This window comes from Pinus tabuliformis, chromosome 7, assembly GCF_031772625.1.
Source record: "Pinus tabuliformis cultivar Carrire ecotype Pingquan chromosome 7, CPIR1, whole genome shotgun sequence".
Taxonomy (NCBI): Eukaryota; Viridiplantae; Streptophyta; class Pinopsida; order Pinales; family Pinaceae; genus Pinus; species Pinus tabuliformis.
Genome location: NC_142293.1, coordinates 1,730,899,839 through 1,730,927,102, shown reverse-complemented (window position 1 = coordinate 1,730,927,102; position 27,264 = coordinate 1,730,899,839). Strand labels below are relative to the sequence as shown.

Sequence of the window (27,264 nt, the reverse complement as noted above, 5' to 3'; positions counted from 1 at the left end):
TATTTTTATTTTCCTAAGTTTAGATTTAGGAACTCATTAAAACTGTTAATTATTTTAATAACTCCTCACTCGGATGGAATTTTCCAAAACGATTTATGGGTCTTGGAGATCTCATGTGCCTTAGCCTCTTCACCAATTTTCATGGCTAGAGCACATCCAATGTTACCCCTAATCAACAATACGATCCTAGAGTTAAAATGATTCTCTTTAATGACCTAGATCTAAAAAAATTATCTTTCTCCTATAGTCAATCTTTAAATATGATTTTAAGACATTAATCGCGCTTGACAATAAAGGAATCAATACCACAAAAGTTTTCCCCCTTTTTAATTTTCAATGTCAAAACACTTTAATATGAAAAGATACCAAGAAGGAATTTTAGGTTAACAATTTAATTATTCCTTAGGTGATATTTTAATGTGTTAAGCTCATGAAAAACTTTAATGCAGTAAATGCTTAACTTCAATTTTTAATGTGACAAAAAATAAAAATCAAAAGGCTTTAATAAATTAAAATTTTTAATGGGCCATAGGCCACATAAAAATTTAATTCGTTAAATGTGAAAGCGTAGGTCCTTTGATTTAATTTACTTGCAATTTCAAAGTCACAAAAAATTAGAAAACTTTTATTTTTATAATTTTTTAGTTTTTAAAATGTCTTTTAAAACAAAATCAAAATAAAGAAGGAAAAAAATATCAGTCATAAGAAAACAAATTTTATTTTTTTTAGATATTTTAAGTTTAAGTAAAAAAAAGAAAATCAAAACAAAAATTTGAAAAATAAAACAAATCAAAAAGGCAAGCAAACAAAAAAAATCAAATTTGTTAGTTAAACTCCAAACACTTAATCAAAATTTAAAAAAAAGAAATCGAAATAAACAAAAAAAACTAACCCTAACTTAGAACAAAACAAAGGAGAAAAAATGAAATCGACTTCTTGTTGTTTGTATGTGTGTAGGTTGGATTGGCGGCAGTGATGACGGAGGATTTCGAGCAAGGGGAGTTGCAGGTCGATGGAGGGATGGATATGGCAGCAAGTTTGGGCAGTGAAATGAAAGGAGAAGGGCGCACAGAAATTGAGAGCCATGGGTAGAGGGAGACCGATGGTAATGAAGGAGAAATGAAGGAGCCGTGGAGAGATGGAAGCAGCGCACAGGCAGTGAAGGAGGCTAGGACGCAGGGCTGAGGGACGTAGATGGGTAACGGTAATGGGGAGCTCATTAGGAAAGGAGGTTTAGGAAATAACACAAAAAAATGGGAGCCGTGGAGGGAGTAGAAAACAAAGGCAGAGAGGAAAGAAGGAAAAAACGCAGAAAACAAAAGCTGGAGGCCTCAGAAGGGGTTAGTCCCTTAGATTTAAAAAAAAATTGATTCATAAATTTTTACCCAAAAATTTATTAATTTAATAAAAATTTTATATGAAAAACCTAGATCTAAATTTTTAAAACCCTTGGACTCTAAATTTTTTGAATAATATCCCTGCAAAGAGATATTGAGGCCGGATATTACCCTACAGGGCCTAGATCTGGCTTCAAACAAAAATTCTCCTTCATAACTGCAACTGCAAAAAGAAAACACCCAAACGATATATACAATGATGAAATTAAAAAAAAAACCTAACAAGCCAGTTAAATAATTACAATAATTACAAATTGAAGGCTCTAATAAGCCATATTTATTATTATGCTGCATATAAATTATTTTTTTTAAATTTCAAAGAAGGTGCTAGCTTGAAACCCTCATGCATCACAAAACGAAAATCTTATGATAAGTTCGGAGCTAATTTAGTTGGGTTCTTCAGGAAACACAGATAGGGAGTTAGTTGGTCCAACTGAAAACTTCCCCTAACGCTTGATGTTCTAAATCAAGATTTCCCTTCAAAACTCGATCCAACCATTAAGAATAGAGCAAGAAAATAATAATAAAACTTAGACAAATAGATATACCTTCTATTACGTTCAAAAGTTAAATTATTATTCAAACCTCAGTGACTGAGCAAGATAACTGTATTCAAATCACTTTTCAGAAGCTATCATCAATGGCTTTAGAAAAAATTATGCATGAAATAAAATATCTTACAGTATTCCCATGAAGAGTAACACCAATAGAACTTAACCCCAATGTCTTTCTTTATTATCTAGAAAAAATATTACATCAGAGTTTCTTGCTAAGCACACGACTTCGATATCGGATGGATCGACTGACAAATGACCTCTTAGTTAAAGATAAATCCTCCAATGGCTAGATCGAGTGATCCTCGTCAAATTAATCTCGACCATTGATGAAGATCAAAATTTCTTTCTATGTTACTTGGGAGCGAGAGCGGGAGCGACCATTTTCAATAGCTCCCGGTTTGGGAGCGAATCCCGGAGCGATTTTTTAAATATATATATATATATATATATATATATATATATATATATAGATATAGATATATATATTTATATTTTTTAATTTTTGATACATATATGTCAACAAAAACATGTAGAATGATGAATTAGATATAAAAAACATAAAAAAAAATAGATTGAACCATATAACGACAATCATCTAGAAGTTATAATCTTCATCAACCACGTCCGCAAGTTAGTAACATAGTAACATACAACATATTGAGTTTCATGATTCATCAATCTTAAAGTTTCAAGCTTTCAAAATTCAATATATAACATTTATCATCATTGATCACCAAAGTTGTACTTGTAAGCTAAGTGTAACCATTACAACAAATAATATCTAACATGAAATGAAATGTTATAAAATGAAATTAAATGAAACAACTTTCAACTTTCATGAAGCATCATATTCATAATTCATTACTAATGAGTTATAATTGCCAACTTCAAACTTAAATTGTCATATATTGTCTAAATAAATATCATAATAAATATGAAAGAGTCAATAGTTATAAAAGCTACTAGAAACTAGAAAAGAGAAGTAAATCTATTATCTATTTCTTATGCTTGGGCCTCTTGCGACCACGAGAAATGTCTAATTTTTTAGTCGTTGCAAAATCAGGATCTTTGTCATTAATATCACCCTCCAAGCATTAATATCCAGAGGTATCTTTGTCATTACCTTTGTATCTGTATAGGGATCTTTGTCATTAATATCACCCTCTAAGCATTAACATAAGATAGAAAAAGCATAGCATGTCAAGTCAAGATTTTGTTTGAGTGATGCGTACATTTTTAGGAGGGTCATGATAGAGGAGTTCGACAACCAATGTCACTAGCATCAAGGTACATAGAGGGATTGGTGCTCTTGATTAAATATGAGTTCCATACCCTAATACATGACAAAATTCAATGGAAACATTGCAATCCCCCAATCCTGAAATCCTGAAAAAGTGATAAGTCTGCTGGATTTTGAATGAAATCTAAAATTCTACTTTCTCCATATGAAACCCAATGAGGACGAAACCACTCTCAAACATCCTGAGTCATTTCATGGTAATGTTAAAAATTTAAGTAAAAGTGACATTCTCCTTAATCTTCATTTTCATCCTTTTAGTTTAAGAATTTAACATTACCATGAATAGCATATCAATACTAGGGCCTAGACTTGATCATTAAGCTGCCCCGCTCAAAAACTATTTGTTTCTTTAAAAAAAAATTGCATTTCGAACATTACTACAAAAAAAAAAAATGCAAGAAAGGCAAAACGCTCCCGAAAAGGCAGGGAGCGAAATTTTTTTTAGGGAGCGCGCTCCCGACCCGCTCCTGAGTCGCTCCCGCTCGGAGCGCGGATTGGGAGCGAGAGCGGGGGGTGGGGGCGCTCCCCCGCAACATAGATTTATTTTAATCTCATCTGTCAAATTATTTAGTTTTTGAGGAAATTCGAAATTTTCATTTAAATGCATGTTAATTAACTTAAAAATTAAATTTTTGAGTTAATTTCCCAAAAAAATTGACTTTGACTTAACCCTAGGGATCAAAGGCTTAAAATTTATCAAAATAATTAATTTACCTTAGTCCCCGGACCTCTTAAAATTTAATTTTTTGAGATTGATAAATTTTGCCTTTGGAGAATTTGAATTTACCAAGGACCTAGAATTAATTAAATTTTTGGCGTAGGATTTTAATTAAATTTGGGCCAGAAAATTTAATTAATTAACCTACGAAGGGATAAATTATTTTTCCAACCCTCAAGACCCTTTACATCATGATTTTCATATTTTTTACATCATAAGGGGGAAAATCCATTTGTAAGAAACCCTCACAAATTACCCATTTCTGCAACACAAGTATAATCTAGCAGACCAAGTAATTTGTAATAAAATAATCTAACCAAATAGTTAGGATTATTCATAAATTACTTTTACATAGACGCGATCTAGAACACTAGGACTCACCTAAGATCCTAGCGACAAAATCCATTCCAGCTTTGGGGTAAGACTGGAGGGAAAAACTTTGTTGGTTATTCGAAAATGAATTGGTGAGGCGAAAATATCTCCTAAAATGGAGACCGTCACTAGAAAGGTAGGTTTACGTAAGTCATTACATACATGACACGGGTCTGTTGAGATTATTTACATTATGCACATGCATAATGCGTTTACATAACATCTTGGAAGTCAGGTTGATGATGATAGCTGGACGACACAGACACATCGATCAGGCGCTATCCCTTTTGCGAGAAAATGGGGTGTATTGTGTTGATTTGGGGTAGCATCGAATGTGCTCTAGCCACGAAATTTGGTGGAGAGGCTAAGGCACATGAGATCTCCAATACCCAGAAAGGGTTTGGGAGATATTAAAATAATTAATATTTTTAATGGAGTCCCTAAGTCTAAACTTAGGGAAATTAATATTAATATGAATTAATATAAAACTGTGTTAGAATGGTCCAAAAGTCATGGATCAAGCCAGATCTAATCTTAGCCGTTGATTAGGGACTTAATCTCCGCTGTTGAGATGTCATTAGAAAAAGTATAAGAAGAGGCTTGAGGGTCACTTGGAGAATACACGAAGAGATCAAGATTTTGATTTTTTGGCACTGGGTTTGCTGAGAAAGTTGAGAGAGTGATTTGGAGTTGCAGCTGAAGGGTAGTGAATATAGAAGCAGAGGCAGAGATAGTGCCAGGAGGATCAACGTAGCAGCGAGGAAAGTTGAAATAGAGGGGAGAAGTCTGAACCACTGGGAACAGTCGGAACTGCCGGGAACTGCCGGGAAAGCTGACGCAGAGGGCAGAAGCCAGAACTGTCGGGAATAGCCGGAACTGCCGAGAAAGCTGACGCAGAGGGCAGAGGCTGGAACTACCGAGAACAACCGGAATTGCCAGGAACTGTTGGAACTGCCAGGAAAGTTGACGTAGAGGGCAGAAAAGGTTGACGCAGTCCCTAGAGGCTGGCGTTGGGGTTTTTCGTGGGGTAGATTAAAGCTGAGGAGTTTCCACAGTGTTTATCCGAGGTTTCAGCTAGAGCATCTGTCTCCGAAGGATAGGTACTACTGCCGAGATTTTTTTCTGTTGGGTGAGCCAGATTTGGCACCTAGATTGTATTTTGAAATTGCTTAATAAATCAAACCCTCAGATAGTTGCATCGGTTTTCCTGCATTGGGTTTTTTCCGGGGACATTAGTCCAAAAATAATAGTGTCATTTGTTGATCCAGGTGGATGTTGGTGGCCACCCACCTATCCCATTTGGACCCTCACAACTGTCTCTTTCAGTTTTTCAGTTTCCTAAATTGTAGCACAGTTTACTATTTTTAGCAATTTTTCGGGTCCTAAACTTCTGGAGCCGTTTTGAGGCCCTAAACGACGTTTTTTGGGAAATCTACCGCCAATGAATTTTTTGTCAAAAATAGTCTTTTCCGTCGTAGTCCTCGGAGAGATCTTTCCAACGGGCTATCATGCGCGTCAAACGGAGATAATACGACCAATTCGCGACTCCGGGAAGTTGGCTGTCCAACTCACCCCAAAACGGGGCCCACAAGTTGGCGTTTCATCTTCTAGGGTTAGGTTTGGGATGTGAAGGGTTTTCCATTGTTTCTCAATAATAAATAGGCCTTCGAGCCTCATTGTAACACAGTTCAGAACAGTTCAGAGGCATGTAGCCGCCACATCTCTTCTCAGAGATAAGCTACCATCACCCTAGCTGGTTTATTTCCATTTCTGTTTGTAAGCATATTTCATTATTTTACAGTAATGAAATGAAGTATTATTTCTGCTGCATATCTGTCTTTATGGTTATCTCTGTATTTTATTGCATTCCTGTTTAAATCCGGATCATTTGTGTGGTTGTTTTCGTTTCCTTCAGTTGATGATTTGTAATGTGTTGAGCATGTACTTGTGTTTATTTTCAGTATTTACATGGTAAATAACTTGTTAATTAATTAGAACAAGTAGGAAGGAATAAATCAGAAAGTACATGGAGGGTTTCTGACTGTTAGACTTAGAAACTTCAACATGGTATCAGAGCATGGTTGCAGATCACAGGAGAACTGAGGACATCAGCTAAGCAAAGTAGCAGCAACAGAAAACAATTGTCTCGAGTGATAGAAGTTGTTCCTAGCAACAAAACAGCAAGAAAGGGGTGACGCAATGCCTGCGTCATCAAGTTCGGGCCAAGAAGAGGCTGTGCAGAGGTCGAGGGAGGCAAAGACAGGCTCACGCAGAGCCACACAAAGGCCAGGAGGGCTGACGCAGTTGGCTTAGGGAGCTAGTTTTCTGGTGCTGGGACTGCGCAAAGCCTAGGAGCTCTCACCTGCATGTTGTTGGAGTTTAGGAGGCTATGGATAAGTTGCAGAGTGGAGCTGGTGGGGTATTGTTGTCAAAACAGTGCCTAACAGGGCAAGGCCAAGGAGGAGGGAGTTGCTACCGAGGGTTTCTAGCCGAGAAATCCGGATCAGTGGTGCGGTTGCACAAATGATCAGAGTAGGGGGCATCTTGACATTGGCAGAAGGATTTCTAGGAGGGAAATCGAGGCTTAGAGGGAGTCACATCGAGAACTTCCAGGAGGGAAGTAGAAGAGCAGTGGAATGGCACTACACGGAGTAAGAGACCAGGACATACTGGACGAAGCCTCAAACTTCATAGTCTGGAAGGCCAGAATCTTATCCGTACTTGACAGAAATCGTGTCAAGCACTTCGCCTTGAAGACGATATCGGTCCCAGTTGACCCAGCTGACAATGACAGGTATGAGGAAGCAATGGCGAGTGCTAAGAGTATCATTCTTGACGGGGTCAAGGATCATATAGTACTACATATTGCTGAGAAGAATACGACATGGGAGATGTGGGAGGCCCTGACCAAGTTATATCAGCATACTTCCGTGCAGAGGAAGATGCTCCTAGAAAATCAGCTGCAGTCATACCACATGCAGAAGGGAGAATAGATCGACACCTTCCTCGGTCGATTGAAGAAGATCCGAGATCAACTGACTTTTATAGGGGCCACACCAGATCCAAAGTTGATGGTGAGAAAAGCCCTGAATGCAGTCTTAGAAGACTGGGAGGTGTTTGTCCAGAGCATACTGGGCAGGGTGACCCTTCCAGATTGGGAGGAAATGTGGGCGGCTCTTCGCCAAGAAGAGATCATGAGGGTGACCAAGACAAGAAGCAGCAACAAGGGGATTAGAATCAAGAAGGAGGAGGAGGTGGATGCTGCCCTAACATTTGAGGGTAAGCAAGAAAAGTAGAAGAAAAAGGACCTCTCCAAGGTCAAATGCTTCCATTGTGGGGAGTTGGGTCATTATGCGACCTAGTGTCCGAGGAAGAAGAGCAAGGGAGAGGCTTCCGAGACTAAGGCAATGCCAGCAAGGGCAGAGAAGGAAGTGGAGGCAGACAATGGCTGTGCCATGAGTGCACACACACCACTTCAGCGAAAGTGGGGAGATATCGAGCTGTAGTCAAGAGGACTATAGAAGATGAGGGGCAAGATCCTCGAGGTACCCAACCTCTTGGATTATACCTGGCTACGGGAGTCTCGAAGAGGAGTAGCAGGACTGGCGGATGTCGGTAGAGACGGATGAGGATGGAGCGGAAGAGAGAGCTACAGTGCAGGATTCTCAGGACAAAGCGAGGCTAGCAGGCTGCAACTATGCGAGAGGCACGAGAGTGTTGCACCAGTGCAGGATGGCACAAAGAGGTGTGCAACGGTGATAGATGCAGGGAGTTGTTGCAGCAGCACAGAGGTCGGAGAGGGAGCACTAGTTAGCGACATAGGGAGCTTCAGCATAAGGAGTGTCTCTAGCCTGACAGAGATGTCAGAGTTGGGAGATCAGTTACTTACTTCTCAGTAATTGAGTTGCAGTGCAACAGTTAGCAGTGGCAGTGCTATGGGCAACACGATGCAGCATGATGAGAGGGGATGCAGTGAAGACGCAATAGTGGCAGTGGCAGGGCCATGGGCAGTAGCACGGATGCAGAGTGAGCTGTCGTACAGATGCAACAGTGCCAGTGACAAAGCCATGGGTGACAATACGAGATGCAACAGTACAGATGATGGGCAGCAGGTCGAGCATCAGGGACCGATGTCGGATGATCAAAGTAATACTCAGTAAGGAGTATTGCTAGAGCACAGTCCTCGCTAAGAGGGAGTGTTGATTTGGGGTAGCATCGGATGTGCTCTAGCCAAGAAATTTGGTGGAGAGGCTAAGGCACATGAGATCTCTAATATCCAGAAAGGGTTTGGGTAGATTCTAAACAGTTTGGGAGATATTAAAATAATTAATATTTTTAATGGAGTCCCTAAGTCTAAACTTAGAGAAATTAAAATATTAATGTGAATTAATATAAAACTGTGTTAGAATGGTCCAAAAGTCATGGATCAAGCCAGATCTAATTTTAGCCGTTGATTAGGGACTTAATCTCGGCCGTTGATTTGTCAATGAGAAAGTATAAGAGGAAGCTTGAGGGTCACTTGGAGAATACACCAAGAGATCAAGATTTCGACTTTCTGGGGCTGGGTTTGCTGAGAAAGTTGAGAGAGTGATCTGGAGTTGTAGCTGAGGGGCAGTGAATACAGAAGTAGAGAGGCAAAGATAGTGCCATGAGGATCAGCACAGCCGGGAAAGTTGACGCAGAGGGCAAAAGTCGGAACTGCCGGGAACTGCCAAGAAAGTTGATGCAGAGGGCAGAAGCCGGAACTGCCGAGAATAGCTGGAACTGTCGGGAATAACCAGAACTGTCGGAACTGCTAGGAAAGCTGACATAGAGGGCAGAAGCCAGAACTGTTGGGAACAACTGAAACTACTGGGAACTGCCAAGAAAGCTGACGCAGAGGGCAAAAGAGGCTAACGTAATACCTAGAGGCTGACGTTGGGGTTTTGTGTGGGGCAGAAATTCGCTGAGGAATTTCCAGAGTGTTTATCTGGGGTTTCAGCCGGAGCATCTGTCTCCGAAGGAGAGGTACTACTGGCGAGATTTTTCTCTGATGGGTGAGCCGGATTTCGCACCCAAGTTGTATTCTGAAATTGCTTAATAAATCAAACCCTCAAATAGCTACACTGTTTTTCCCGAATTGGGTTTTTCCGGGGACATTAGTCCAAAAATAACGGTGTCATTTGTGTGGCTGCTTCTGTTTGCTTTAGTTGATGATCTATAATGTGTTGAACATGTACTTGTGTTTATTTTTAGTGTTTACATGGTATATAACTTGTTAATTAATCAGAACAAGTAGGAAGGAACAAATCAAAAAGTACATGGAGGGTTTCTAACTGTTAGACTTAGAAACTTCAACATATTGCTATGGGTCGTTGACACGTAGCAATCAACAAGCTGCTTTGCTTCAAAAAGTCAAATTTCTTAACTCTCTGTGTGTCTTTCCAAATGACCCTCAAGTCTCCTTAAATAATTTCCTTGTTGATATTCAATGTTCCAGATTAGAAGCTAATCAATGGCTAAGATCATTTTTGTTTGATCCTCGTCTTCTTCTCGAAGTTACACTCACAGTTAGAACTTAGATTAATACCCATTAATTATTTTATTTTCCTAAGTTTAGACTTAGGGTCCCATTAAAAATAATGAATTATTTTAATAAAAATGTTTCTAGGTGGAATTTCCCAAATTGCTTTATGGATTCTTTGGAATAAATGTGCCTAAGCCTCCCACCAAAATTTCAGACGTAGAGCACATCTGATGCTACTAGAAATCAACAACCTACAACTTATCAAAATAATTCGAAAATGTTCTTAACACGACATGTTAGACCTACAAATTCTAGAAATTAAAGCATAAAGAAGAACATTGCAAAACTTAAAGTAGAAGGATATGTAAGGGATAGTGTCCCCAAGAGTCTCTAGCAAATAAGTGTATGACTTCAAATTCCTCTGTCTTTCCTCTGTCTTGTTCTTCTTTGGTGGACTTTCATCAACAACATTTGCATGTTCTCTTTCTCTCTTCTTATTCCTTGGATTCTTTGGACAATGAATTTTGTAGTGACCCATCTTGTGACAATTGTAACATTCAATCTTTGATAGGTCTACTTTCTTCTTTGGTCCTTTGTACTTCTTGAAGGTTCCCTTTTCTTGTGATGAGCAGAATAGGCATTTGAGATGTTCTCCTCTTCATCCTCCTCCTTGTTGCTTACTAACAATATTTTGGCTTCTTCTTGACTGCATGCATTCCACATTTGTTCGAATGTTGGAGTATCCTTCCAACTGTTGATTCCTGATGCAAAGCCACTCCAAAATTTTGGTAGTCCTAGAAGGGTAATAATCACGAGCTCTTTTTCTGGTACAATTTCATTTATTGCTTAAAGTTCATCTCTGATTCTAGATATCCCTTATAAAGAAGAATGTTACAATACCGTCCTTGGTCATCTTAGTAGTTCTTAATTCATTCTCGAGGCTTGCAAAGTGACCAATGTTCTTGATTGTGAATAATTTGGATAGAGCGTCATGCATTTCTTGAGTGGGATCTATTTTGGATATGTATGGAATGCGATTGTTTTAAAATTGGCAACTAGGGCCAAACTCCATGAGGATCACCTTATTCATGGCTAATACTATTTTATCTAGATTCCTCTCGTCGAGAGGTGTAGGATTGATCTAAAGATCATCCGATTCCGAGAAGTATTTATGGAGATATGAATTTATTTTCATTATGGACTAATTGTCAAAGTTGACCAGCAACTTATGTAGGTTCAGAAGCCCAACAGACACATCTATTCATCACTAACGTTTGCATATAAATACAGAATGTCTCCTCCTCATTTGGACACTTCACTTCACTTCTTATCACATCTCTCTCTCTTGCGCAGAAAAGACTCTTCTCTCACACGTGTGGAAGAAAAGACGCAGATTTTAGGGCTGCAACTGCAGATCGGAACTTTGACCAGCGTTGACCATCATTCTCTCTCTGGACTGCGTAGTAGGTGAAACTGACTCTCCTTGGAAGGCCGCATTTTTTGGTGAAGGAATCAAGGTGATCCGACCACCAGTTTGATAGATATTGACTGACCTAGTTTAGGGCTGATCTAGGGTTTGCTGCTGCTGATGAAAATCAATTTTTTGTACTATTTCTCTCTGCTGAATTATTGAAGATAAAAGAAGATTTGATCAAAGGGTTTCCCCATATTGGGGTTTGTCCCTGGCTAGCTGCCACATCTTGTGTCTCTTGTCTTGGCTTGTTTTCTGTCGATCGTTTAATGTTCTATCTGCACTTTACTTAATGTACATGTGATTGCAAATCTGTGGATTATAATAAGAAAATTAAGTAAACTGCTCTAAGCATAGAACATACATAATCTTAACATGGTATCAGAGCCGAGGTGAAGACAAAGCCCGAGCAAGAGCAAGAGCAATCATCGAAGAGAAGATTGGCAAGGCTATCCTAAAAGAACTATGGGGTCCTCAACACACTTCCTTGCTAAAGACAAACTCCGAGAGAAGTTTGACTACCACGGATGGAAGATGTCTCTCGATCTAACATTAGAAGAACAGGAAGTGTTGGACCATGTGAGAGGCAGAATTGTTGAACCTCCATCAAATGCATCTGTTACTGCTAGGAACAAATGGACCAAGGGGGAAGTAAAAGCTAAGAATATCATCCAGGACTCTATCGACAAACATTTGGTGGCCTACATCTCCAACCTGAACACCTCCAAGGAAATCTACGATAGACTGGTGAGTTTATTTAAAGTTAATGATGCAAATCAAGTTTTGTTCCTTAGAAATAAGCTGAAGGAAATTAAGAAGGGCAAAGATGAAAGTATGCAAGCATATTTCTTAAGGATCACCGAGATCAAGAACGATCTCCTATCTATTGGGGAAATAATTCCTGATAGGGAAATGGCACTCACAACTCTTGGAGGATTACCATCTGAATGGTACGTGTTCAGGACTACTCTTCTCAACAATAACGTAATTCCTGGATTTGAGGAATTAATGGCAAGATGCATTCAAGAAGAAACAAGGATGGAAGAGCAAGAAATGCCCATACCTAAAGGTCCTCTCGTTGCCTTTTCTTCTCATGCTAAGAAAAGAAATAATTTCGGGGCTAAATTCAAAGGAAAGGCCAGACCAGGGTTGCAGGAATCGCCCCCCCCCCCTCGGATCCTAACCCGGAACCGCGACCCGTGCGGAAGCGTTCCGGAATCCATAGAGGAATCGTGATTCCGTTTTTAAGGTTGCGCGATTCCGCAATTTTAACACGATTCCTGCCAAATGAGGTTGCGCCACCCCGGAATCGCGCTTCGGCATGCGGTTCGGGCATGGGGTGGCGCCACGCAACCTGCCCGGAAGCGCACGCCACCCGGGCGCAACCCGCACGCAACCCGCGCATATCAATTTTTTTTTTTAATTTCATTTAAAATCTAACTTAACTAAGCATGAGGGGGTGGGTTAGGGGTGGGTTAGGGTCACTTTAGGGTGAGTTTAGAAAAGAATAAAGCCCCCATTCTCTTCTCATTTTCTCACTTTGAGTTTATGAGAGTTGGAGAAGAGAAGAGAGGAGAGGAGAAGAGAAGAGAGGAAAGGAGAGGAGAAGAGAGGAGAAGAGAGGAGAGCTTGGAGGAGTGAAGAAGGAGGAGCTAGGAGAAGGAGGAGGAGCTTGGAGCAAGAGCTTGGAGGACTTCATCTACAAGAGCTAAAGAGGTAAGTTCAAACCCCAAACTCCCTTGTTTTTTTGAAAAAAAAATTGTATTTTTCTCCTCCCTCTCCTACTCTTTCCCATTGTTTCTACTTGCTCCTTTATTTACAGGTTGTCCACCACCTATATCCATATTCCAAGATGGTGTTCTTTTGGCTTCTATGTATCATTCCACTCTTGGTTTTAATGATGGCAAGGGTGAGGAATAGAGGGGAAGAGGAAGGGGATGAACTTGGTCCTAATAGTAGTGACCCAATGTATGATGAGGAGGAAGGGTTTGAAGAGGAAGGGGATGAACTTGAAGAGGACACTGAAGCACAAGATGGGAAAGGTACATCAAATCCCTTGTGGAACTATGTGACCAAACTTGAAGGGGGAAAGGGTGGTGGATCTTACAAATGGATGTGCCCTCATGATTGTCATGGAGGAAAACCATATACGGGTTCATATACCCGTCTGAGGAGGCATCTTTGTGGGGTGCTAGAGAGTGATGAAAAAAAGGGTTCTGTGGGGGTAGCCATTTGCCCAAAAATTTCAAGTGAACAAAGACAAAAATACATCAAAATAGAGATGGCTGCACAACAAAAAAACAAGAAACAAAAAACTCATTCAGAATCAAGTGCAACCTCTAAATTTGGTAGTTGCCCATCTCCTTATGGTACTTCTGCAACCTCTGGAGGTAGAAAAACAATAGGGGATTTCCTTAATGTTACTGGGAGGGATGATGTGGATGGAAAGGTAGTCCGTTTTCTTTGTGCTTGCGGTGTACCATTCAATGTGCTTCGCTCTCCCTATTGGCATGACATGGTAAAGGCCATCAATGAAGCCCCAAAAGGATACAAGGCCCCCAACTATGAGAAAGCTAGAACAGTGTTATTAGAAAGAGAAAAAGCTAAGGTTCAAAGAGCTTTGACACGTTTTACACATGAGTGGGTGGATTATGGGGTATCCATTGTATCAGATGGGTGGACAAATATTAGAAACCAACATTTGATAAATGTTCTTGGTGTTTCTTCTAAGGGTGCAGTATTTATTGCATGTCATGACTCCTCCTCCATCAGTGCAACTGCACAAAACATTGCAGATCTCCTATTGAAATCAATCAAAGATGTTGGTCCGAATAATGTGGTTCAAGTGATCACAGATAATGCAGCAAATTGTAAGGCAGCAGGAAAAATTATTGAGCGTACTCATCCACACATCTTTTGGTCTGGGTGCCTGGTTCACACATTGAACCTTTTGATGCATGATATTGTGAAACACAAAGAATGTGGGTGGATTGTTGAGGTTTACAGGAAAGGGAAGCAGCTCATTAAATTCATCACAGGGCATACAAGGGTAAACTACTTCTATGGCACTTACTCCAAGTTGCAATTGCTTAAAATTGCAAAGACAAGATTTGCTAGTTATTACCTCACCTTTAGGCGGCTAGTGAAGGTGAGACAAGCTTTAACTAATCTGGTGTGTGCTGAAACATGGGATGAAATTAACCAGTGTACAGATGGTGCTACTGCTAATGTAGTCAAGGACACTGTTCTTGACACTTACTTTTGGTCACAGGTTAAATATGTTTTGCAATTCACCAAACCAATTTATTACATGATCAAGTTTGCAGATTCAGATCGACCAGTAATTGGGGAGGTGTATGAGCAAATGGATAGCATGTTGGGGCAGATTAAAGACATTGTTGAGCCTAGAGATACCACCTTGTACAATTATATTCGTGAAGAGGTGGAAAAGCGATGGGATATGCTAAATGTTCCATTGCATGCATTAGCATATGTTTTGACACCTAGGTACTATCATCCATCATGGCTTTCAAAACCAGCACCTGGGGGGGGAAGCAGGAAAAAACCACACCAAGATAAAGAGGTTCACGAAAAATATATGGCTGCATTGAGTAGATTAATCCCTGATAATGAGGAGGCTGCATTGGTACGGAGACAGGTGAGCAACTATACGCTCAACACTGGTCCATTTGGGAGCATGCATTCAATTGAAGATCGAGAGCATTTTTCTGCTCTTGAGTGGTGGAACATGCATGGAGGGCCTACTCCACTTCTACAGAGTTTGGCATTGCGGGTGCTATCACAGGTGGTAAACACTTCTTCTGCAGAGAGGTGTTGGAGCTCTTATTCTTTCATCCACAGTGTTAAAAGGAACAGGTTGAGTTTAGACCGGGCAGAGAGCTTGGTTTATGTTCATTACAACTTGCGATTGTTGTCCCATTACTGTGAAGATGCAAAGTCTAATAAAGACTTGTTGACTTGGGACAAGCATCCAGAGGAGCCCAATTTGGAGGATGGAGTGTTGCAACTAGAGCAATTAGAGGATGCTCTCCTGGTATGTCCATTGTGGTATGAATTTTCCAATTTTCCCTTATAAAGCATTTCTCTAATTCATGTTTTTAATTTTTTTGTTAACTAGTGTTTTTTTTTTTTTGCATGAATTTTTTGAGCGATTCTAGGATGATGATGACCGTGTTGATATGCCACCACCCCCACCCCCATCTGGTCCTAGGTTCCATGGTTCAACACCAACAGCAGGGGGTTCTTCTTCATCAGTTCCAGTGCCACGACTTACACAGGGACCATCTTCTTCATTGCCACCACGTGGAGGCACGCCATCACGTTCTATTCGTGGTGGAAGGAGGAGAGATTAGTAGATATATTCACAATCTACTTCTTTTTGTCATAGTCTATAGATTACTCATTAGACTTGTAGACTTGTGAATTTGAATTTTGAACCTTTTTGGCTTGGCGGTGACCAAGTGACATATTTTGTAAACATTATTATTTGAATTTTGGACATGACAAATGTTGACAGTTGCTCACTTGCTAGATAAATCATAATATGCTCTATGTTTTATGTTTTATAATATGCTTAAATGTTTTATGTTTTATAATATGCTTAAAAATTTGATGTATGTTTGTAATAGCTAGAATATAGATGATTGTTGTACATACTAGTAACTACAATGGAATCATGGATGCCATATCTATCTTGATTTATGCAAAAATATGCATGTTTTCATGTCTTCTACAATTAATTTGGTATTTGGGATGTTTGTTTTGAGTATAAATGCAAAAAAATATATAAAAATATATATATATATAGCAGACGCTTCCGCGGACGCTTCGCTCCCTAGATTTTTGGAAAATGACGCTTCCGCGCTTCGCGCTTCCGCTTCGCTCCCGCTTCGTGCAACATTGGGCCAGACCCAAGGGTGGAAAGAAAGGACGATGTTATATATGCAATAAAGCAGGTCACTACGCAAGGGAGTGCCCTGATAGAAGGACTCACATCGGGACGATGATCAAAATCCCTCTCATGGCAATCAAAGGAATGGCAGGTCTAATAGCAAAGGCAAGAGAAGTGCCGAAAATCAAGGAAGAGGACAACCATTCAAAAGGGCAAGAAATTCCAGGTATGAATCTAACACCGTTAACAATAAGCAAGATGAATATTATCTACCAGTTGCTCTATCTACCTCTGCTCCTCCAGACTCGCTGGGAAATTGGCTTATTGATAGTGGTGCCTCAAGGCACTTCACTGGTTACAAAGAAGTTCTTTAGAATTTGATAGAGAAAGAAACCAACCTGGAAATTGTTCTTGGAGATAATATGAAATATCCCGTGAAAGGTGTAGGAAATGTCTCTCTTAAATTGAATCAAGGTAATACAATCCACCTACAGGATGTATTATATGTACCTGATCTTAAAAAGAACTTGGTGTCCATTTCGGCTATGGAAGACAAAGGCTACAAGGTGACCTTCAGCGATGGCAAGGTACGTGTATGGAAAAACAATATTAAAGATGCCTTCACTCTTGGGTTTCGAGTTGATTCATTATATCAGGTCGGAGGAAGTCCGCTAGGTGTCATGTCTTGTGACACATCTCTTCAGTCCGAACTATGGCATCAGAGGTTTGCTCATCTTCATTATAAAGCTCTACCCGATGTAAGACAAATGGTGACAGGGATGCCCGAATTCCGAGTAGAGAAAGAAGGTGTATGTCCGGGATGTGCCAAAGGAAAGCTCAAAAGGGGACTATTCCCCTCTAGCGAAAGCAAGACCTCCGATATATTACAGTTGGTTCACTCAGAAATATCTGGTATGATGCCTGTGAACTCCTTGGGAGGATATTCATATTACCTCACTTTTACAGATGACTATTCTCGCAAGACTTGGATATACTTCTTGAAAAAGAATTATGACGTATTCTCCTGGTTTCGACACTTCAAAGCCTTGATCGAGAATCAAACCGAAAAGAAGATCAAGATCTTAAGGACTGATAATGGGACTGAATATGAATCTAATGAGTTTCATATTTTTTGTAAAGAGGCTGGCATTAAGAGGGAGACTACTACACCATATACTCCTGAGAAGAATGGTGTGGTGGAAAGGAAGAACTATACGATCATGGAAGCTGTTCGTGTTATGCTTCATGATCAAATACTTCCGAAGTTTCTATGGGCCGAAGTTGCAAACATCGTCGTATATGTACAAAACCGATGCCCTCATCAAGCATTGGGTTCCAAGACTCCTGAAGAAATGTTCACCGGTAAGAAACCTGATGTCTCTCATTTTAGAATTTTTGGAAGCCCTGTATATTTTCATGTGCCGAAAGAGAAAAGGAATAAATTGGGTGCATCTGGAAAGAAAGGAATCTTCGTGGGTTATAGTGAAAATACTAAGGGCTATAAAATCTATGTAGCCGGTCAAAGGGAAGTCGTGATTAGTCATGATGTCACCTTTGACGAAGATATGGCCCTTAGCAAGGTAGACAATCTTCCTACTTTAAGAAGCTCTCAAGAAGTTGACACTAGGGTACTGAAAGAAAGGGAAGATGAGACAATGCCCGATGTGGAAGAACCCATGGATCCTATTGATCCTCCTTCGCCTGAGCCTTCCTCTTCTAGGAATAGGCCTTCATGGCTTAGGGGGACACTTGATGATGCTGAATGACACACCACACCCCGAGGAACCTTCCGTGAAAGTAAGAAGCCGAATAGATATCAGGGATACCTGACCATCATGAGCACGATCATCCAAAATGAGCCGTCATCATTCACAGATGCCGTCAAGCATCAAGTATGGAAGGATGCTATGACCGAAGAATATGAGTCTATAATGAAGAACGATGTCTGGGATGTGGTCCCCAGACCCTAGGACAAAACAATTGTCACTTCTAAATGGCTTTACAAGATAAATCATGTAGCTGATGGAAGGTATAGACTATGACGAGATATTTGCACCTGTTGCCTGATATAGCACCATCCGCTCCATCATAGCCCTTGCTGCTACACAAGGATGGAACCTACATCAGATGGATGTTAAGATCGCATTCTTGCATGGTTCAATTAAAGAAGAAGTCTAGGTGGAACAACCCAAAGGATTTGAGATTTATGATTGAAAATCTCATGTGTGCAGGTTAACGAAGGCCCTTTATGGGCTGAAGCAAGCACCCCGAGCATGGTATGAAAGGATCGATAGCTACTTGATGAAGCTAGGATTCACTAGGAGTGAAGCCAACCCTAACCTCTACTTTAAGGTTGTAGATGACAAACCTCTCATGCTGGTGTTGTATGTTGGCGACCTCTTTCTAATAGGTGTAGACCCTCTCATTCACAAATGTAAGAGGGAGTTGGCTTCTGAATTTGAAATGAAGGACCTAGGAGTCAGGACTAATGCACTATTTCCTAGGACTTGAAGTGTGGCAGAAGCCAGGAGAAATTTTCCTATCTCAAGGAAAATATGTGGTGAAGATATTGGAAAGTTTCGGTATGGTGGACTACAAGCCCGTAACTACCCCAATGGAGCTTGACTTCAAGAAGTTAAGTGGTAGTGCTACTGGACCTGTCTTATGAAATGCCACCGAGTATCGTCAACTCGTCGGAGCATTGATGTTCTTAGTGAATTCCTGTCCAGATATATGCTTTGCAGTCAACACGTTAAGTCAACATATGGTTGAACCTCACCACATACATTGGATTGGTGCCAAGAATCTGTTGAGATACCTTCGTGGCACAATCACTCATGGGTTAAGCTACACTGCTAGAGATGTGAGACTACTTGGATATACTGATGCTAATTGGGCAGACAATGTGGTCGACCGTAAGAGCACTTCCGGGTGTTGTTTCTCCTTGGGATCTGCTTCGATATCCGGGATGATCAGGAAGCAGAAGTCGGTGGCTTTGAGCACCGCTGAGGCAGAGTACATTGCTACTAGCATGGCCACCTGTGAGGCAGTCCGGTTCCGAAAGCTCTTCAGTGAGACGTTTGGATTTACATTGGATACCACCATGATCCTGTGTGACAACCAGAGTGGGATTCGTTTATCAAAGAATCCCATATTTCATGATTGCTCCAAGCATATCGATATCAAGTACCACTATATTCGAGATATAGTGCAGCGGGGAGCTATAAGGCTCCAACATACCGGTATAGATGAATAGGTCTCTGACATTTTGACAAAGCCCCTAGGAAAGGTCAAATTCCTGACTTTCCGAGAATGACTTGGTGTCATTCAAAGACCCTCTAATCAGGGTCAAGTATGATGTACTAATATTTGGGAGCTCCAGGGGGCGCGGGGTACTTCTTGGAGTGACATATGACCATAGGGTGACTCACTATCCCCTGTTGGTGCACTTTGTACAGGGTAAAAGGTTCAACCTTCCCCTGTGACACCCCATGGCGACTATGGAACAAGATGATTAGTTCTCCTGTGGGCTAGGATGATTTGTTCTCTGTGGCATCTATGGAACAGGATGATTAGTTCTCCTGTGGGCCTGGATGATGTGTTCTCCATGGCGGTTGTGGAACAGGATGATTCGTTCTCCTGTAGGCCAGGATGATTAGTTCTTCGTGACATCCACTGGATAGGATGATTCGCTCTCTTGTGGACAAGATGATTAGTTCTCCTGTTGAGGGATCCTACCCATGCAGTCTGGGACTCATGGGAAGTACCTCTCATTTGATCAATGAGCAGGGAAATCAGGATAGGGACCATAGTAGTACCGATGGACGCATCATTGTATCTATCGTACTCCCTATGCTAGGATGACCTTCATTGATCTGGGATCAATGATACTGGTTTGGGACCAGTGAGAGTGGTACCCACTATGACACTGACTTCGGGTCAGTAGAGGACTGGTCTGGGACCAGTGGTACACACTTTGAGACTGACTTCGGGTCAGTGGAGGATGGTATGATACATCCTTGATCACTTCTTCTTCTTCTTCTTCATAATTCGAGCAGAGCAGAACAAAGCAGAGCAGAGCATAGCAAGGCAGAGCAGAGCAGGGGTTAAGCTGTATAGGGTAGTGCATTTGATGGATGAATAGTAGTGACGGTCAGACGAATTGCAGATGGAGTTCTCCCTAGTTGAGAGGGAGTGTTAAAATTGGCAACTAGGGCCAAACTCCATGAGGATCACCCTATTCATGGCTGATAATATTTTATCTAGATCCCTCTCGTCGAGAGGTGTAGGATTGATCTAAAGATCATCCGATTCCGATAAGTATTTATTGAGATATGAATTTATTTTGATTATGGACTAATTGTGAAAGTCGACCAACAACTTATGTAGGCTCAGAAGCCCAACAGACACATCTATTCATCACCAACGTTTGCCTATAAATACAGGATGTCTCCTCCTCATTAGGACACTTCACTTCTCATCAGATCTCTCTCTCTCCTGCGCAGAAAAGAGTCTCTTCTCTCTCCTCCGCAGAAAAGACTCTTCTCTCACACATGGAAGGAAGGACGCAGATTTTAGGGCTGCAACTACAGATTGGAACTTTGACCAATGTTGACCATCATTCTGTCTCTGGACTGTGCAGTAGGTGAAACTGACACTCCTTGGAAGGCCGCATTTTTTGGTGAAGGAATCAAGGTGATCCGACCACTGATTTGACAGATATCGACTGCCCTAGTTTAGGGCTGATCTTGGGTTTGCTGCTGCTTATGTAAATCAGATTTTTGTACTATTTCTCTCTGCTGAATTATTGAAGATAAAAGAAGATTTGTTGATCAAAGGGTTTCCCCAAATTGGGGTTTGTCCCTGGCTAGCCGCCACATCTTGTGTCTCTTGTCTTGGCTTGTTTTCTGTCGATCATTTAATGTTCTATCTACACTTTAGTTAATGTACATGTGATTGCAAATCTGTGGATTATAATAAGAAAAATAAGTAAATTGTTCTAAGCATAGAACATACCTAATCTTAACAGGTTGTCCTTTACTCATTCCACTATTAGGTTCATGGCCAATCTTTCGGTTTCTCTTAACTTTGCTTTCTCTACTTCATCTGTAGGCTTCTTGACTTTTCCTAGAACTAGATCCAAAACTTTGTTCTTTTCGAGGATGAGATCTATTCTCTTTTTCTAGGCTCTATAGTTGGAGGCTCCTTCTAATTTGTTTTCTCCCTTCATTGACTTTGACATAGTAACTATGGATAGTAGGCTTATCTCCTTATATGATTCCTTTTAATAACCTTCCTTCAATCTCGTTATCTTCAATAGATCTTCAGACTGCCTTTTTCTTCCTTCTTCACCTTAGCTCCGATACCATGTTCGAAAATCAAAAAGGAAGAAATATTTTCTCTTGTTGATAATTACTTGTGATTTCCTTGAGTTATTATTAGATTTCTTTTGTTCTTCTTGTATCTTAATTCATCAAGCAATTACCAAAACCAAAACACGAAGATCAAGGACAGCAGATGTAGGCGCATAGCCAGGGATAAACCCTATATAGGGGAAAACCTAGTCAAGAACTCTTCGTTCAGTAATTCAAATTAGCGAGACCAAAACCGTAGACCAACTGACCTTCCTCCTCCACCAAGTCAGCGCTTAAATTGTTCTTCCAACCTTCAAAGATCAATTGCAACGATACTGCATCAACCCTGCTTCAATACTGCATCAAGGATAGAATTTTAGACCCTATTGCATCAAAATTTTGGCCCAACTTAAAGACTGCAATTTCAGCCCTCCAACAACTTCAATTCCTTCGCACGTGTGAGACAAGAGAGGGAGAATTTTGACTTCCTTAGCAAAATAACGACCTCCTTCTCCTTTGCTAGCCCTTTCCTTCTTCCTTCTTGAATTTCACACTTTTACTGCTTCCAACTACTGCAATTTGAACTTGTGCGTCTTCTTCTTCAACTGAGTTGAGTTCCTACTTATAAATAATCTTTCTAGGTGATCAAATTCTTCCCTTGAGGCCGACTTGGTGGATGAGGTGTAATTGACCTAATTTACATTACAATAATTTTCTTTCTTGACAAATAATTTCCAAGAAGGGTTCCGTACATTGTGACATGGACAACGACACTTGACATAAACCTTAGAAGTCTTCAATGGAGACTTTGACCTAAAATCAGTGTTGCACACATCGCGATTAAATCGCGATAAAATCGGAAAATCGCGATTTTTTCAAAATGACGATTCGAATCGCGATTTTTATCCAAAAAATCGGCGGAAATTTTTTTTAACGATTTTTATCGAAAAAATCGCGATTTTTTAAAAAATCGCGATTTTTTCGAAAAAATCGCGATTTTTAAGGAAAAAATCGCCGGGCACGGGGGCAGCGGGCGTTTTATATGGAAATTCGATTTTTATTTTATTCATTCAGCAGTCCGCCGCGGAGGAGAAGGAGGAGAAGGAGAAGAAGGGAGGGAGAGGGTTGCCGTCGCTTGTGGGAGCCGATTTTAGGAGGAATCCAAGCCAAGATCGCGAATTTGTCCATAAACCAGGTATGTAGATTAATTTTTTTTTGTTTTGGTTCTCTAAAAACTTTGTTTTTCATTGTTTTTAAAGAATTTTTGGAAATTTTTCATTGATTTGGGATGGGTTATTTGTTATGACTATGAGAACCAATTTTTGTTTTTTATTTTCTCATTTTCTTTAAACATTGTTTATTTTTTTTTATTTTTCATTGTTTTTTGGGTTTAGAAATTGGGATTTTGGAAATAATTAGCTTGTAATTTTGCAAATGCTAAATTGTAATTTGTATTTACTATTATCATTTATGTAATCCTAAATTCCTATTTCCTAATCCTTATTTTTCCATAGGTTTGCAAATTCAAAATTCAAAAACAAACATGCCAAGGAAATTGGATCCTTTCTGGGAATATGGTGACCCTAAAACTCCGAATGATAGACAAAACTTGATTTGCAAGTTGTGTGGAAAGGAAATATTCGGGGGGGTGTACAGGTTGAAGTTCCACCTTGCACAAATCCCTGGACGTGATGTGGGGCCCTGTCTAAAGACAAATGCTGAAATTATCCAAAAAGCCATGAGAGCATTGGGAGAATTAGAGCACACTAGAGACGCCAAAGAAGAACTCAAAAGGCAACTAAGAAGGTCAGTTGAAGGAAGTGGGCCAAGTGGCACAGGTTCTACTGCAGCGTCAGTCAATCCGTTTGCTGCATCATCATATTTTGTTCCTCGAACCACACCTGGTTCACAACCAACTATCGGTTCAATGATGAAAAGAACTGAAAAAGAAAAAGCTGACAAGTTGATGACAAAATTTCTCCTCTGGAGTGATATTCCTTTCAGCATTATAAGGAATAATCCATTTTTCCAACCTACTCTTGATGCTGTTGCCAGTGTTGGCCCGGGGTACAAACTCCCTTCTCTTCATGATTTCAGAGGCCGGCTTCTTCAAGATGAAAAGCGTGACTGCACCCAAAGATTGGAGGATTTTAGGGCATCATGGGCACAAACAGGATGCACTGTTATGTCAGATGGTTGGACTGACCAAAAGGGGAGAACCCTTATAAACTTCTTGGTTAGTTGTCCCTTGGGGACTATGTTTATCAAATCTGTTGATGCAACTCATCAAATCAAAGATGCAAAAAATTTATGTGATTTGCTGGATGTGTTTATTTTGGAGGTGGGTGCAGAAAATGTTGTCCAAGTCATAACGGACAACGCTGCAAATTATGTTGCTGCTGGTAGATTGCTTATGGACAGGCATCCTACTTTATTTTGGACACCTTGTGCTGCCCATTGTATTGATTTGATGTTAGAGGACATAGGGAAAATTCCCTTTGTCAAAGAGGCTGTTGACTCATCAAAAACCATCACAAAATTTATTTACAATCACACATCTGTGCTTAGCTTGATGAGAAAATGCACCAACAACAAAGAGTTGGTGCGCCCCGCCATTACACGGTTTGCGACGAGTTTCATATCTCTTCAATCCCTCTTGAATTCTATGTGGGATTTGAAGAGAATGTTTGTTTCAGAGGAGTGGCGTTCTTCGCCAATGAGCCGCAAACCAGAAGGAGAGGCCGTCTGCAGACTTGTTTCATACCAAGAAGACTTCTGGGCGGGAGTGCAGGAGGTGTGCGCTGTCACAGAACCTTTGGTAAAGGTTCTTCGGTTGGTAGATGGTGAGAAGCCCGCAATGGGCTATTTGTATGAAGCCATGGATAGGGCCAAAGAAGCCATTCGGTCCTACTATGATGACAAGGGAGATGATGGGTTCCAGAGACAACTCCTTCTATGGAAGGTCATTGATGAGCGATGGAACAACACACTCCATCGTCCCATTCATGCTGCTGGCCTTTTCCTGAACCCTGCATTTTCTTATGCATGTGGGTTTAATTTTGATGTTGAGGTCGTGGAAGGATTATTAACCTGTGTCCAGAAGATGGTGAAAACTCCAGAAGAACGTATGGAGGTCTCTAGACAAATTGAGCAATATAAGTTGTCAGGTGGCACATTTGGCTTTGAGATGGCTATCAATGATAGGACGGTTAAAATCCCAGGTATTTTTTAGTTTGTAGTATGTACTTTGTAACTTTGTTTCAAATTTCATTGTTTCTTCAAATTCCATTTTTTTCTTATGTTTATTTAAAATTTTCTTTGTAATTTTGTTGTAGACGCATGGTGGAAGATGTATGGTGGCAGAGTACCCCTTTTGCAAAATCTTGCCGTGCGCATCCTCAGCCAAACATGCAGCTCCTCGGGATGTGAGCGCAATTGGAGTGTATTTGAAAAAATACACAACAAGAAGCGCAATAGGTTAACACTTAAACATTTAAAATATTGCAAATTTCCAAATAAATTTTTGAATTCATTAAAGTTTTAAACAATATTTTTTTTATAATATTAATTATTAATTTATTATTTCATGAACTTTGTACAGGTTGGAGTCCCATAGACTTAATGACATGGTCTATGTCTACTACAATCTTCGATTGTGGGTGAAACAACTAGAGAAGACACCTGATACGGAAGCCATCTCATTGGATGGGATTGACACCACTGCTGAATGGAGGGTTGAGACCGAGAGGCCTCTCATGGATCCCACTGAGGATTGGTTAGTGCAGGATGAGGGGGAGGAGGAGGGGGAGGAGGAGGAGGAGGAGGAGGAGGAGGAGCAGGAGCAGGAGCAGGAGGAGGAGGAGTTGGAGGAGCAGGAGGAGGAGGTGACACCGCCTACCCGGGCTACCCGGGCTACCACTACCACCAGTAGAGGACGTGGTCTCCGTCCACCTCAGCCTCTTGTAGCTGCTACTACTAGTTCTTCAGCTTCTAGAGCACGTCAGACTCCACTGCCATTTCCACCACCACAGGCACCAGCTTCTACATCTAGAGGGAAAGAGAAAGCTGTGCCATATTCTCGCAAGAGGGGCAGAGGAAATCAATAGGATTAGACTTTCATTTTATTGTATATGACATTATGACATGATGAGATACATTATCATATTTTTTGTTGATATTTTGAGGCTGAGTTGGACTTGGGACTCAGGACTTACTATTCAGGACATGATTCAATGTTATGTGTGATTTTAGCGCTAGAAATGATATTGAACATCTTATATATTAGTTTTTTTATCATATTTATGTGTCAATGTATTTATTTTATGTTGTAGATGGTTTAGATATTAAAAAAATTGAAAAAAAATGAAAAAAAATGAATATTTTTGTGCCAAACGATTTTTTCCGATTTTTTCCCGATTTTTTCCCGATTTTAACGATTTTTCCGATTTTTTCCCGGCGCCGATTAAATCCCGATCGCGATGTGTGCAACATTGCCTAAAATCAATTGACCCAAGCATGAAACCCATGCTTTAATAAGTCAATTTCTTTAATAATAAATTTCTTTTTCTTTCTTTTTACAAATGTATTACATCATGACTTAAGTACAATTATGAAGACAGACACTAGGTACATTCTTCAACAATTTGATCTTGTCAGAAATAAATCGTCAACATATATGAAACGAAATATCAAAGACATACCTTCAACCCTGGAGAGAGGTTGGAGTCCACATTAAGTTTCCATCAATCCAAGCATGCCAAGTCCAGAGGACTATATGGGACTTTCTTCATTTTGAAATCATGAGTTTCTTTCTTATGCACCTCGAAGCTCTAAGGTAGTTCCAAGTATGCTTCTTCCGTAAGTACATTATGGAGGAAGCAAACTTCACATACATCTAATAATAGTGCATCTGGCAACAGGGGCTAGGATCTCATCATAGTCTTCTTTCCCAGAGAGCATATCATTATTGAATTCACTGACACTGCTACATCTTTGTCATCTAGAATGGCCGTTGCATGAAGGACATATTGCTCACAACATCTTCGGAACATCTCATTTGCTATTACATGATAACCTACCCCCTCCGAATGGGAAGCCTCTTTTAGTGATTGTCATCAACTCGGGAGACTGTAGTCCTTCCTCTAAGGTCTGGGCTCTTGTCCATTGCTATTCTAATCATGGGGTGGCCCTACATCCTCCTGAATCTTGATATAGAGGACTTGGTCCTCACATTAACCAGATTTCCCTGTTGACCCCAGAACAAGAGCAAGAGCATTAATAGCGAAGTATATAAACATAATGAAAATGTACTTGATGATGGGGTAGGATTGTTTTTCTTCTCTAGATATGAAAGTGGCTCATTCATTTTTCTACGCCAACTCCCACTTGTTGCTAACTCTTTCTGCATTACTTTGCATCTTGATGATCCATAAGATGGATTTGCTTTCCCTTCAACGAGGATTATAGGAACCTATCAACTGCCTCTTGATCTTGTCTCCTTAGCCATGAGGCACCACTCTCCATCGACGATATGTTGATGTCATTTGAAAAAGAAGTAATGCTTCCTCTTGAACACCATCTATATGCTTAGTCTTCTTCATCGACATCCAAGCCCAACTAACAATGTACAAAATGACCACTTGACCTGCATCACACCAGCACCTCTAGGGAGATAGGC

At 40.4% G+C, this 27,264-nt stretch overlaps 2 protein-coding genes across 2 annotated transcripts in view; both read left to right on the top strand.

The window, feature by feature from the left end:
- LOC149255257 (ATP-dependent DNA helicase Q-like 2) overlaps positions 1 to 27,264 on the top strand; it is a 142,017-nt gene that overhangs the window by 56,825 nt on the left and 57,928 nt on the right. The window lies entirely within an intron of this gene.
- On the top strand, positions 976 to 25,883 carry LOC149255258 (uncharacterized). Its single transcript, XM_089460922.1, has 4 exons — positions 976 to 1,036; positions 23,939 to 24,808; positions 24,923 to 25,064; positions 25,189 to 25,883. Exons 1-4 carry the CDS (start codon positions 976 to 978, stop codon positions 25,691 to 25,693), a joined length of 1,578 nt encoding a protein of 525 aa, XP_089317048.1. The 3' UTR covers positions 25,694 to 25,883.

Bases quoted from the DNA above. Each gene is read 5' to 3' on its own strand.
- LOC149255258 (XM_089460922.1), top strand. From the start codon at position 976: ATGACGGAGGATTTCGAGCAAGGGGAGTTGCAGGTCGATGGAGGGATG. The intron at 24,809-24,922 runs GTATTTTTTAGT...ATTTTGTTGTAG, and splicing joins TAGGACGGTTAAAATCCCAG to ACGCATGGTGGAAGATGTAT. The intron at 25,065-25,188 runs GTTAACACTTAA...AACTTTGTACAG, and splicing joins CACAACAAGAAGCGCAATAG to GTTGGAGTCCCATAGACTTA.